The 13,486-nt window shown below is 41.7% G+C and overlaps 1 protein-coding gene across 4 annotated transcripts in view; it reads left to right on the forward strand.

Annotated features, from left to right (window-relative positions):
* Nucleotides 1–13,486, forward strand: part of RCL1 (RNA terminal phosphate cyclase like 1) — a 70,031-nt gene that overhangs the window by 17,810 nt on the left and 38,735 nt on the right. For 2 of the 4 annotated variants that reach the window (XM_043966198.1, XM_043966206.1), the window contains 2 exons: nt 638–709; nt 10,535–10,710. In XM_043966198.1, the coding sequence (XP_043822133.1) occupies nt 638–709; nt 10,535–10,710 (248 nt within the window). Of the gene's footprint in view, nt 1–637; nt 710–5,503; nt 5,550–8,944; nt 9,006–10,534; nt 10,711–13,486 lie in introns of those variants that run through there. The other 2 variants (XM_043966217.1, XM_043966228.1) reach the window with 2 other exon arrangements.

Here is a 13,486-nt window from a genome sequence, read left to right on the forward strand (position 1 = left end):
TTTTGAGGCAGGCTGAGGTTTAGTGAAAATAAACAGCATTTCCTCCCAGGCTTACAGGACTTGGATCAGAAATTCAATTTCCAAAAATGCCAATCCTCCTAGGAGACTCTTCGCCACTCATCACATGTTAAAAGGGACTGTAGAAATTACCAAGTTCAGTGCTTTCCATTGTAGAGGTGACTGGCTTGCCCAAAGTCACATAGTTGTTAATATTGATTAATTTTAAGTAGTTTAGTGTTTTGGGGAAGGGAATAAGCATTAATATAGTTCCTACTATGTGCCAGGCACTGCCAAATGTTTCACAGATATTATCTCACTTGATCCTTAAAAAAAAACCTGGGAGGTAGGTGCTCTTATTATTTTACACATGAAGAAGCTGAGGCAAACAGAGGTTGTGATTTGTCCAGGGTCACATAGCTAGCATCTGAGGTCTAATTTGAATTCACATCTTTCTGACTTCAGGTCTAATCACCTCTATCCATTGTACCACCCAGCTGCCTTTGTCTTTCTAATCTTAGAGCCTACCATGGTACTTGGCACATAGTAGATTTTTAATAAACATTCAAGGAATAAATGTAATGTTAAATGTAATGTTAATGTTCATCAAATAAATGATTTTTTTTTTGCCTTCCTACAGATTTTGAAGCCAGTTTTGTACGGCTTTTAGATAAAATAACCAATGGCTCTCGAATTGAAATAAATCAAACAGGTAAGTTGGCTCTTCTTTGTTGTCATTGTTAGGTATTGATTTCTCTCCCCCAAGTAATCTGCTGTAGTGGAAGATGGACACACTCTTTCATCTGAAGGCCAATTGCCCAGATATCTTCCTAAAGTCCTAGATTAGAGTAAGTGGCCTGTACCTTCCTGGAAGAAGCTAAGATGACTTTAAAATCCTATATTGAAAATAAGTCCTCCTATCTGCACATAGATCCACAAATAAGGGAAACGGAATTTTCTGGCTCCTCAACTGCTCTTAAAAAACACTCATTTTAAAGGCTATGACATGGTTGGAGACTGTCGGTTTACATGGACGAAGGATCTTTGTTCTGCCCTGCCTTGTTTTAACAGGCTTCTAGCCAGCATCAGTAACTTCCATGCGCTCAGTTGATGGCCTTGGTGATTCAGTATAGTTAAAAAACTTTTCACATTTACCTTTTCTTTTTATGTCTTTTTGTAGAGAGGTATGGATTTGGTGCAGAATAGACCATTAATGTGTGTGTGTGTGTGTGTGTGTGTGTGTGTGTGTGTGTGTGTGTGTGTGTGTGAGAGAGAGAGCACATCCTTCTTCCAAGAGTGGAAGCTGGGGCGGCTAGGTGGCGCAGTGGATAAAGCACCGGCCCTGGATTCAGGAGGACCTGAGTTCAAATCCGGCCTCAGACACTTACCACTTACTAGCTGTGTGACCCAGGGCAAGTCACTTAACCCCAATTGCCTCACTAAAAAAAAAAAAAAAAAAGAGTGGAAATATTAATCCATATGATTTAGTTGAGCTGTCTTCAAGAAGTTTATGTTCTTCTAGGGGCTATCAACATGCCCACAAATAAATAAATAAAGAGTATATATGGAGTAATAGAATACGGTTTAAAAATGAAAACATGCTAATAGCAACAGCTTAGAGGATTTGGAAAGGCCTCATATACAAGTCAGCAAATGAGCAATGTATATGTAAATGAATGAAGCATTTATTAAGCGCTATACAAATACCATGCTAATAATAAGCAAGTCAGAGCTACAGATAGAAAAGTAACACAGCCTTTACTCTCAAAGAGCTCAACTTCTGATGGAGGAAACAGCTCATTTGTACATTTTAGCTTTGAGTCAGATAGAAAGGTCCTATGGTCCAGAGAATTCATTAGTAAAGCAGGTGGTTTTGCCTCTTCTGTGGTGTCATTTCCACAGATAAAATCACATTATTTTCTGATGTTGAAACATTTGACAGTGCCAGGGAGTTTGCGGGCAGAAAAAATTGTGTGTGTGTGTGTGTGTGTGTCTGTGTGTGTGTGTGTGTGTGTGTGTGTAGGTAGCACTTAGCACTGCCTTTTCATGTATATGTATACATGCATACACGAATGTATATATACACATACATATGTGCATATACATACAGACATATAAATTAAAATCTCTTACTTAGTACAGTGCCTGGCACATAGTAGGGGCTTAGTCGATGCTGGTTTCCTCCCTCCTTTCAATATTTAAAGGGTATGTGATATTATTAGTGTGGATACATCCAGTTCATGACTCTCTCAAAACCCTGCTGTATTGTAATCTTTGTGAGTTGCTATGGCAAAAATAAAACAAAACAAAAAACTTCACCCCTCTGTAATCTGGTTATGAACTTCTATGACTAAGTAGATGGTCCTCAAGAGTTCCATTGCCAAAAATCTTGTGTTTCTGGGCCCAGCCTGGTGAGGAGCCTCTCTGAATTTAGCCAAGACTGGTCCTTGGATGACTCTACAGAATCCATCATTAGGCCTAAACTTAGATTTTGTTGTTGGTGGTCAGTTGTGTCTGACTCTGTGGCAAAGATGCGGGAGTGGTTTGCCATTTCCTTCTCTAGCTCATTTTACCAGTGAGGAACTGAGGCAAACAGGGTTAAGTGACTTGCCCAGGGTCACACAGCTAGTAAGAGTCTGAGGCCAAATTTGAACTCATGAACAGGAAGGAGTCTTCCTGACTCTCACGTCCAGGGCTCTCTCCCCTGTGTCAGCTAACCCCAAAGAATCTGTAGAGTGTGCCATACCCTAAGCCTGCTGGCAGAACCTTCAGAGATCCATCCCTGCTACTGGGGAGACTGAAGCTGCTGCACCTCTTGAGTTCGGGAGTTCTGAGCTATGGTTGGGCTAATGGTGATAGAGTATCCCCACTGAAACTTAACAGCAACATGGTGAGCCCCCAGAAGCTTAGGCATAGGGCTACCAGGCTGTTTAAGGGGGGGGTCAACCAACTCAGGTTGAAAACCGAGCAAGCCAGAGCTCCCCTATGGATCAGTCATGGGGTTGGGCCTGTAAGTACTGTTGTACTTCCCATCTGGGGGAGATAAGGAGACCCAGTCTTGCTCCCCCCCCCCCCCCCCCCCCCCCCCGCCCAAAGCCCATCTCCCACCAAGCTGAGACCTTGGAGCAGGGCTTTGGGGAAGGATAATTAGTTGCTTTATTGGATCTGGGTTTCCCATCAGTGTGGGCACCCTCTGCTGTAATGCATGTGACAAAACTTGCGTATCTTCTCATCCTTCTCTTGCCTGTGTCTTTCTATAATTCCTCTCCAGGGGCTCCCCCCAAAGAACTGGCAGGCTGTTCTCTAGGTCTCTTGACATTAGGTGGGGATACCAGAAAAGTTTAGGGGAGGACTTAGATATTAAAAATAATTTTACCTTTTATTGATTACTCAAACTCATCATTTTCCTTCTTTCTTTTTTAAAATTTTCTTTCTTTATTTTTTGCAGGGCAATGAGGGTTAAGTGACTTGCCCAGGGTCACACAGCTAGTAAGTGTCAAGTGTCTGAGGCTGGATTTGAACTCAGGTCCTCCTGAATCCAAGGCCAGTGCTTTATCCACTGTACCACCTAACTGCCCCCAAACTCATCATTTTCTACATCAGTTACAATAGACTCCAAGGCCCTGGGCATTGGCTGAAAGGTTTTAGAGTGTTGTTCTCCTGCCGTGTGGCTCCAGACTCAGGTTTTGGAGGTCTTGTGTCTACCTTGAGTATTTTCTTCTGCCTAGTAAGTATGGGATCTGGTACAGGGGGCAAAGTGCTAGACCTGGAGTTAGGCAGACCAAGTTCCAGTACAGACAGCATCAAATAACTTAATAGCAGTATTGCCCTGGCAAGTCACTTAATTTTCCTGCCTCAGTTTCCTCTTCTGCAAAACAAAGTACTAGCACTTACCTCCCAGGGTTGTTGTGAGTATAATATGAGATTATATTTATATAAGCGATTTGCATATCTTAAAAGTACTCTGTGGGGCAGCCAGGTGGCGCAGTAGATAAAGCACCTGCCCTGGATTCAGGAGGACCTGAGTTCAAATCCGGCCTCAGACACTTGACACTTACTAGCTGTGTGACCTTGGGCAAGTCACTTAACCCCCATTGCCCTGCAAAAAAAAAGTACTCTGTAAATGCTATTGTTAATAACATCATTATCATTTTGACTCCCAGGGATGCTGCCTATGTTAGTCAGGATCTGAATTTCAAGGAAATTAGACAAAAATGCATGTTAAGTTGCTCAAACTCTAGGGTTTATTAAATAAATACATAGACCACGTGGAAATGCTCAAACAGAAAAGATACAAGGGGGACAGATTCATCTTTGGGCCACCTCTTTGATAGATCAGAGCCAATACCTGTGAAGTGGTCAGTCTTTTATGTCCCGGCAATGGGACAACCCAGTGTACATTGTGGGTACCCCAAAGAGCCCCTCACACAACTGAGGAGTGTAGCAGTCAGCCAGAGAAGACAGAAGCTTCTTCTAGATATCTTAGGAGCAAACCAATGTCACAAGCTAAGAGAGATTCCAAAGGAAGCAAATTTGATCTACAGATCAGACGTTGGAAGATGGAGGCGGGAGAGGTGGGAAGAGATTGATTCGAGGTGATTGAGAGAATGGCGACACCAATGACAAAAACAGATATCAGGAAGGATAGCAGTTTATGTCTGTGTGAATATAAACACGGAGGGCAGCTATGAGCAACATCTCTACCTTTGTCTGAAAGTCTCCTTAAAGGATGTTTCCAGCATACACTTGTCTTAATCCTTATTACGGTGACCATCATGCGTGAACATCATCAGTTCTGAGAGAAATCCACTGCCCCCTAAAGCAACTATTACACTTTTGGATATATCTAATTAATTGTTGTTGTTTAGCCGTGTCCAACTCTTCATGACCCCATTTGGGGTTTTTTTGGCAAAGATACTGGAGTGGTTTGCCATTTCCTTCTCCAGCTCATTTTACGGATGAGGAAGGAAACTGAGACAAACAGGGTTAAGTGACTCGCCCAGGGTCACAAGGCTAGTAAATATCTGAAACTAGATTTGAACTCAGGAAGATGAATCTTCCTGACTTCAGGCCTGGTTCTCTATCTACTTTGTCACATAGCTGCCATTCTGTAATTATGAGGAAATTTATTTCTTACATTGGGCTGGATACTGTCTCTGAAGTTTCTACTTGTTGCTACTAGTTCAGCCATGAGGCCAAGCAGAATGAGGTATGTCTACAAATACTTTGACAGATTTAATTTAAAATTTTCTCTCTCTTCATTCCCCTCCCTGGTCTTCTTTCTATACTTAGTATCCCTGGTTAATAGCTAGCATTATTATAGTGCTTTAAGGTAAGGTTTACAAAATACTTTATACTTTTTTCCCTTTCCCTCTTCTCTCTCTCCCTCTCTCCCCCCCTCCCCCTATACACTCTCTCTCTCTCTCTCTCTCTCTCTCTCTCTCTCTCTCCCTCCCCCTCCCCCTCTCTCTCTCCCTCCACCCACCCTGTGAAATGGGTGCTACAGATGAGGACGCAGACTGAGAAGTGACTTGCCCAGGGTCACACAACTAGTAAGTATCTGAGTTATTATTCAAACTTCAGGTCTTCCTGACTCCAAACCCAATATTCTATCCATTTGGTCACTTAGCAGTCCACATTAAATTAATTTAATTCTTATGGCATGACCTCTGGCTGATCATCATCCTTTCTTACCAGCCTGGTTCTTCTCCTGTTTCTCAAGTATCTTTCTTAAAATGTCTTGTGTAATATCTACAATGAACCAAATAACTTGACCTTCCCACCAAAATGGATACTTTTATTCTGTGGGAAGGGAGAAGTCGCTTATTCTTTTTTTTGAAAGCTTAAATATTGCCACATTTTATTAGAGAAATATTTTAAAATATTTTATTATAAATAACCTATTTATTATAAATATAATAAAATATTTTCTTGTAAGTAAAATAAAAAATGATTGTGATTCTTGCCTAAAATTTAGAAGCATGAACATTCTTGAAATCCTTTCTTTTTCTCATTTTCAGCAGAACAAAATTTAACCTGCCCTCTGGGAAAAAAAAATGGGGAACCAACTAGTGGCGTCAGCTTCTCATTTTGTGGTGAGAAGAGGCCATCTGGTGACGGTTTGGGATATTGCTCCCAAAAGCTTTTCATTGTGTTGTGTTTCTCAACTGTGGACACCAGTGGATTCATCTTTCCCCAAGGGCTAGAATGAAATTAAGCTGGGGGTCCCAGAGGTCCCATGCCTTTGTTGAAACGGTGTGTAGTAGATCCAACACACGGGATTTTTCTCCTTAGTATTTCAACAGTATTTAGCACTGTGGATCACACCTTCTTTCTTGAAATTTGAAGTCCTGTCATATAGAAGAGGGATTAAATTTGTTCTTCTTTACCCCTGAGGCCAGAACTAGGAGCTGTGGGTATAGGTTACAGGGGCCGATTTAGGCTTGATGTAAGGAAAAGTTTCCTAACAATTAGAAACAAAACAAAACAAAAATACAGTCTCTGTCCTCCAGGAACTTACATTGTACTGAGACTCAAACTCTAGTGATATTCTTTTTTTTTTTTTTTTTTGGCAGGGCAATGAGGGTTAAGTGACTTGTTCAGGGTCACACAGCTAGTAAGTGTCAAGTGTCTGAGGCCAGATTTTGAACTAAGATTCTCCTGAATCCAGGGCTGGTGCTTTATCCACTGCACCACCTAGCTGATCCTAATTTCAGCATTTCTAAAACAGAATTTACTACTCTCCCTCTTCCCCAAACTGCTATCCTTCCTGATATCTCTGTTTTTGTCATTGGTGTCGCCATTCTCTCAATCACCTAGAATCAATCTCTTCCCACCTCTCCTGCATCCATCTTCCAACATCTGATCTGTAGATCAAATCCCAGAGTTGCTTCCTTTGGAATATCTCTCAGCTCAGTCCTTTCCTTCCATTCCTGCTATATCTTCTGATAGACCCTGGGCCCCTCATTATTGGATGATTGTCGTCATCTCCAGTGGCAAATGATTTATTCTGTATCATTTGGGGGGGGCAGGGGGGGGCAATGAGGGTTAAGTGACTTTCCCAGGGTCATATAGCTAGTAAGTTTCAAGTGTCTGAGGCTGGATTTGAACTCAGGTCCTCCTGAATCCAGGGCTGGTGCTTTAATCCACTGAGCCACCCAGCTGCCCCCATTCTATATCATTCTTAATCATGTCACTGGTTGACTCAAGCTCATGGCACATCCACCTTGCTTTGGAGATAATCTAGATTTCTTAGCCTGACATTTGAGACGCTCCACAATCTGGTTTCTACCTATCTTTGTAATTGTATTTTCTCTTACTGCACTGTACAAACAACCTTGGTCATGTTGATCTGTTCCTTGACCTCTGAACCAGCCTTGCATATTTTAGTCTCCTTTCCAGGAATGCCCTCTTCTGTTCAAGGCTGACAGAATCAAGGGAGCCAGACAGCCTTAAGGTCATTCATTTTTTGTTTTTTAGTGAGGCAATTGGGGTTAAGGGACTTGCCCAGGGTCACATAGCTAGTAAGTATTAAGTGTCTGAGGCCGGATTTGCACTCTGGTACTCCTGAATCCAGGGCCAGTGCTCTATCCACTGAGCCATCTAGCCACCCCAGGTCATTCATTTTTTTTTAGTGAGGCAACTGGGCGTTAAGTGACTTGCCCAGGGTCACACAGCTAGTAAGTGTTAAGTGTCTGAGGCCGGATTTGAACTCAGGTACTCCTGACTCCAGGGCCGGTGCTCTATCTACTGTGCCACCTAGCTGCCCCCCAGGTCATTCATTTTTAACAGATAAAGAGTACATGATTGCTGAAGTTCCCTTCTAGCTTTGAGGTTCAGGGGAGAGGAGTGGAAGACCTAGCTCAGATACCACCCTTTCTGTGACTTGTTCCCTTAGGCCATTTAGAAGTGATCTTTCCAAGTTGTTGTGCCCTCTCATGAACTCCTCCCCCCCCACTCCCTTTTAAAATGTTTTATGGTTTACATGAATGTTTATGAGTTATATTTTTGTTTTATGATATATTCTGTATTTAATAATTCAGAATAAAATTCAAATCTAATAATTAATATAATAAAAACCAAATAAGATGAATGTTTCCATATACAAATTAGAGTGTGAAAATACCTGAACTAGCAAATCTTTTACATACAGGGGCAGCAAGGTAGCACTGCAGTGGATAGAGTGCTAGGCTCAGAGTCAGGATGACTCATCTCCCTGAGTTCAGATCTGGCCTCAGACACTTCCTAGCTGTGTGACCCTGGGCAAGTCACTTAACCCTGTTTGCCTTAGGTTCCTCGTCTGTAAAATGATCTGGAGAAGAAAATGGCAAACCACTGCAGTATTTTTGCCAAGAAAACCCCAAATGGGGTCATAAAGAGTCAAACAACTGAACAACCACAAATTACATGCTGCTTGCATTTCTTCTTCAGTATATAATAAATTCAACACATGATTCAGGGCTGCCTTGCTTCTCTATGCTTCTTTCTGTTCTTTTCTGTGCATTTAAAAAACAATGCTTCAGGGGCAGCTAGGTGGCGCAGTGGAGAGAGCACTGGCCCTGGAGTCAGGAGGACCTGAGTTCAAATCTGGCCTCAGACACTTAACACTTACTAGCTGTGTGACCCTGGGCAAGTCACTTAACCCCAATCGCCTCACCAAAAAAACCCCACAATGCTTCAGTGACCCATTTTTCTTTTTTTTTTTCCCCTTCTTGGTCATCCTTTTACCAGCCCCCTTTTCCCTCCCGAGTCTCTTCTCTTCCCCACCCCCCCCCAACAAAACTCTTGTAACAAATTTTATAGCACTTACTAGCTCTCTTTTCATATCTCTATAAATTATCCAGTTAGACTGGAAACTCCTCAAGGACAAGCAATTTAGGATCACAAGGTTAGAGTTGGGCGGGACCTCAGATATCATAGGGTCATCACTTCAGAGCTGATAGGGACCTCAGAGGCCACGTATTCTGACTTTGTTCATTGTACAGATTAAGAAACTGAGGTCCAGGAAGGTAAGTGACATGATCCAGGTTGCTTGCACAGGTAAGTCAGTGCAACAGGTGGGATTTGAAACTAGTTCTTCCTGACTCCAGAGCCAGTGTTTCTTCTATTGTATTGTGCTGCCTCCTGGTCACCGAGTTCAACAGTGTTCCTCCTAATATTATTTCTTTGCCTTATCCCCATCTGCCCTCCCCTGACCAGTATCAAGGACCTTACCTTTAGTAGACACTCAGTTAAGGAGAATTCTATCTCAATTAATTTCTTCCTTTTCCTTTATCTTTTTTTGGGGGGGGGCGGGGTACGAATGGCTTATGCAGTCATGCCTTTGTCACTACCTGTTTTCTTGTGACAAGGCTGCTGGCTTAAGTGGGTGGAGGTCTAAGAAGGCCACTCGCCAGTCACACAATCTGAGAGTGTGTATGTGTGTGCCAAGTGGGGAAGAGGCAAGCTTGTCTGGTATGCTGAGTACCCTGGCATGACTTCAGGGATGCAGGTGGCTTAAAGAGAAGTTGAGTGTTGGCACTGTGTATTAAATTTCATTGACAGTTGATTATGAGCCTCAGAGCCTGATGGTGCTGAATCATTTTTCTGGACTAAGTTGTGACCCCTAGCTGTGTACTTTGAGCCTCAGTTTCTTCATCTTTAAAATGGAGTTTACAAAGTACTGTTCTCCCCAGACCTCTACGAGGTAGGGAGCATTAAAGTATTATTACTTTTATTTTTCAGATATGTCCAGAGTCACAAAGTTAATAGTGAAAGGGGAGGATCCAAATACAGCTCTTCTAACTCTAAATGAAATGTTTTTCCTAATGAACCCTGACTTCTAGAATAATGGGAAATCACTTCACTTTTCTGACACGCAGAGTCCTCTTCCATAAAGTAGGGTTAGTAATGCTTGTGCTCCCTATATCACAGGGTAGTTAGGAGGAAAAATTTTAAATCTGGTTTTACAGCTGAGGAAATTGAGGCTTTATAATCCCTAAATTAGGGATTATATATAGCCTAAAATAGTATAGGCATGAGTTGCTATTAAATTAATTACTTAAGTAAAAAGCATTTATTAAACTCTTACTTTGTGCAAAGTACTGAGGCTGTGAATAGAAAGGCAAGGGAGTACTTGCTGTTAAGGAATGTGTATTATAATGGCAGAGACAACATGCACGATTTGTCACAATCATAGATTTAAAGCCAGAAGGGACTTTAGAGGTCACGTAGTCCTATCTCCTTACTTTTCAGATAAGGCTCCTAAGGCCCAGAGAGGTCTAGCCATTTACCCAAGACCACACAGGGACTAAGTAGCAAAGCTGGCATTTGAATCCAGCTCCTTTAGCTCCAAAGCATTCTCCTTCCATGTCAGCAATTTCTTATAATTGGGCTTTTCTCCCTGGATTACTGCCTTCTTTTGTTGTTGTGAGGAAAGCACTTTTTAAACCATCAAGCCCATTATGAGTGTGAGTTATTATTACTCTTCCTTTCCTCTGTGACTCAGAACTGATATTGGAACCTACTAACCATTTCTTTCTCTCTTCCTTTGCTTAAGGAACTACTTTATATTATCAGCCTGGGCTCCTGTATGGTGGGTCTGTGGAACATGACTGCAGTGCCCATCGGAGTATTGGGTATTACCTGGAGAGTCTTCTCTGCCTGGCCCCTTTTATGAAGCACCCATTAAGAGCAGTTCTTCGAGGAATAACAAATGACCAGGTCGACCCATCAGTAAGTATCAAGAGCTTAATAATATGCACTTATTTTTGCTTTTAGTCAATCAGTAAACATTTATTAATCCCCTGCCATGTGCCAGGTGTCATGCTAAGTGCTGGGGATACAAAAAGAGGCAAAAGACAGTCCTTACCCTCAAGAGGCTTATAGTCTAAAAGGGAAGACAACAAACAAATATAAACAAAAGCAAGCTTGCTTTCATATATACATACATACATACATACATACACATATGAATGTATTTGTATATGTATATATTTATACAGGATGAAAGGGGAAAAAAATGGACTAGAATTAAGGGAAGGTACCTATGAAAGGTAAATTTCCTAGGAAAGAGGTTTTTTTTAGAGTGTATTTTGTTTTGCTTTGACTGAGGGTATTTTGTCCTGCATTGCTCATTTTTTAAGATATCTAACTTCAAAAACTGTCAGAACACAAATGCCTCCAAATTTCAAATCCTCCTTTCCACTTTAAAAATATATTTTTAAAATTTCTCCAGGCCACTTTGGGAAATTTCCACAGGATGGGAATAAGAAAGGTGAACCTGGACAGGAAAATCAGTAAATATGGTAACCTGTCATGGAGTTACTAAAGACCTTCAATGCAGGCAAACAGCTGGGAAGTAGAGGAAAGAGCAGGATTGGGAAATAGGAAGTGGGGCCAAATCCTGGCTGGTCACTTACTACCCATGTGACTTTGGGTAAGTCACTTTTGTCTTGGCTTGACCTCAGCATTCTTATTTGTAAAATGAGAAGGTTGGAATACATACTTTAAAAAAAACATAGTAAACATTTTTAAAGTTTTGAGTTCCGAATTCTATCCCTCCTTCCTTCCCTTCCCCTCTCCCTGAGGTGTTAAGCTATTAGATATAGGTTATTCATGTACAATTATGTAAAACATTACCATATTAGTCATTTTGGATAAGAAAACTTGAATAAAAGAAAGTGAATTTCATGCTTCAGTCTGTGTTCAATCAATATCAGTTCTTTCTTTGGAGGTAGAATAGATAATCCCTAAGGTCCCTCTCCAACTATAAAATGTTGGGGTTTAAGTGTTTTGGGGCCCCCCACCCCCATTGATAGAAACTGGGCATGGGAAGAGAAGAGGCTAGAGCTTTAAGTAGCAATTACTAGGCTGCCAGCCACTATACAGTGCTGACTATCCCATCCTCAAACATCAATAGACCTTTGTTGTTACCATCTTGTGGAAATTTCCCAAAGTGACCTGGAGAAATTGAAAAGATACATGTTTTAAGGTGGAAAGGAATGTTTGAGACTTGGAGGCATTTGTATGCTGATAGGTTTTGAAGTTAGATATCTTTTTGTTTGTTTGTTTGTTTTTGTGGGGCAATGAGGGTTAAGTGACTTGCCCAAGGTCACACAGTTAGTAAGTGTCAAGTGTCTGAGGTCAGATTTGAACTCAGGTCCTCCTGAATCCAGGGCCAGTGCTTTATCCACTGTGCCACCTAGCTGCCCCTTGAAGTTAGATATCTTTAAAAAATTATTTATTCTTATGAACTTAACAGTCATTAGTAACCAAAAGCATTTCGGTGTATAAAGAATAAGGCTGTATTTGAAATTGTGAACTTCTGCTAAAGAGAGGAATTTTTTTTTTTCCAGGGCAATGAGGGTTAAGTGACTTGCCCAGGGTCATACAGCTAGTAAATGTTAAGTGCTTGAGGCCGGATTTGAACTCAGGTCCTCCTGAATCCAGGGCCAGTGCTCTATCCACTGCACCACTTAGCTGCCTCTAAAGAGAGGGATTTTAAAAAGATAATAGGACATTTGACAAGGTAGCAAACTTGTACTACCTTTTAAATTTTTAAAAAAATTCCTTAGATTAAAAAAACTTTTTTTTTGTTTAACCTTACTAATATGCAAACATTAAAAGGATTTGTGTTTTTTCTCAGTATGGGTACTTCTGGAATTCCTTCTACCAGTGAAGATTGCCTTGTCTGTGCTATGGTAGCTAATTCTTACGAACTGTCTGAGGGGTATAGAGTTTGAGTGACTTGCCCAGTGGCATACAGCTACTGACTGTCAAAAGTAGGATTTGAACCCAGAACTTGGCCAGTGTCATACAGCTACTGAGTTCCAGAAGCAGGATTTCAACCCAGGTTCACTGTACTAGGCAACCCCTCTCCCATCACTCTGCCTCTGCACAAGTTGTTCCCCTTGCTTGGCATGCACTCCTTCCTCTCTCCTCTGCCTCACAGAATCCTTAGCTTCCTTCAGGTGCCCCCTCCTTTGAGGAGCCTTTCCTGGCCTCGCTACCTCTAGTGATTAGCATTCTCCTCCTCCAGAGTATTATTTAGTATTATTTTACTTTTACCTACTTGGTCACAAGATGAGGCAGTGTGTAGTTCCATGCAAAAACCACTGGGATTGGAATCAGAGGAAATGAATTCAGATCCTGGCTCAAGTCACTGAACTTTTCATCTGTGAAATGGGGGAGTGGACTAGCTGGCTCTGAAGATGGCCTCCAACTCCAGTTCTGTGAGTCTATATGAAGACAGTATCATCATCACCTGTCAGTCGTGCCTGACTCTCTATGACCCTATGGAGCATACTGTCCATGGGGTTTTCTTGGCAAAGACACTGGAGTGTTTGGCCATTTCCTTTGTCAGTGGATCAAGGCACACAGGTTAAGTGGCTTGGCCAGGGTCACATAACTAGTAAGTGTCTGAGGCAGCATCTAAACTCAGGTCTTTCTGACTCCAAGCCTAGAGCTCAATCCACTGTACCACCTAGCTGCCCTGAGGCTAGATTAGATT

This window comes from Dromiciops gliroides, chromosome 1, assembly GCF_019393635.1.
Source record: "Dromiciops gliroides isolate mDroGli1 chromosome 1, mDroGli1.pri, whole genome shotgun sequence".
In the NCBI taxonomy this organism is placed as follows: Eukaryota; Metazoa; Chordata; class Mammalia; order Microbiotheria; family Microbiotheriidae; genus Dromiciops; species Dromiciops gliroides.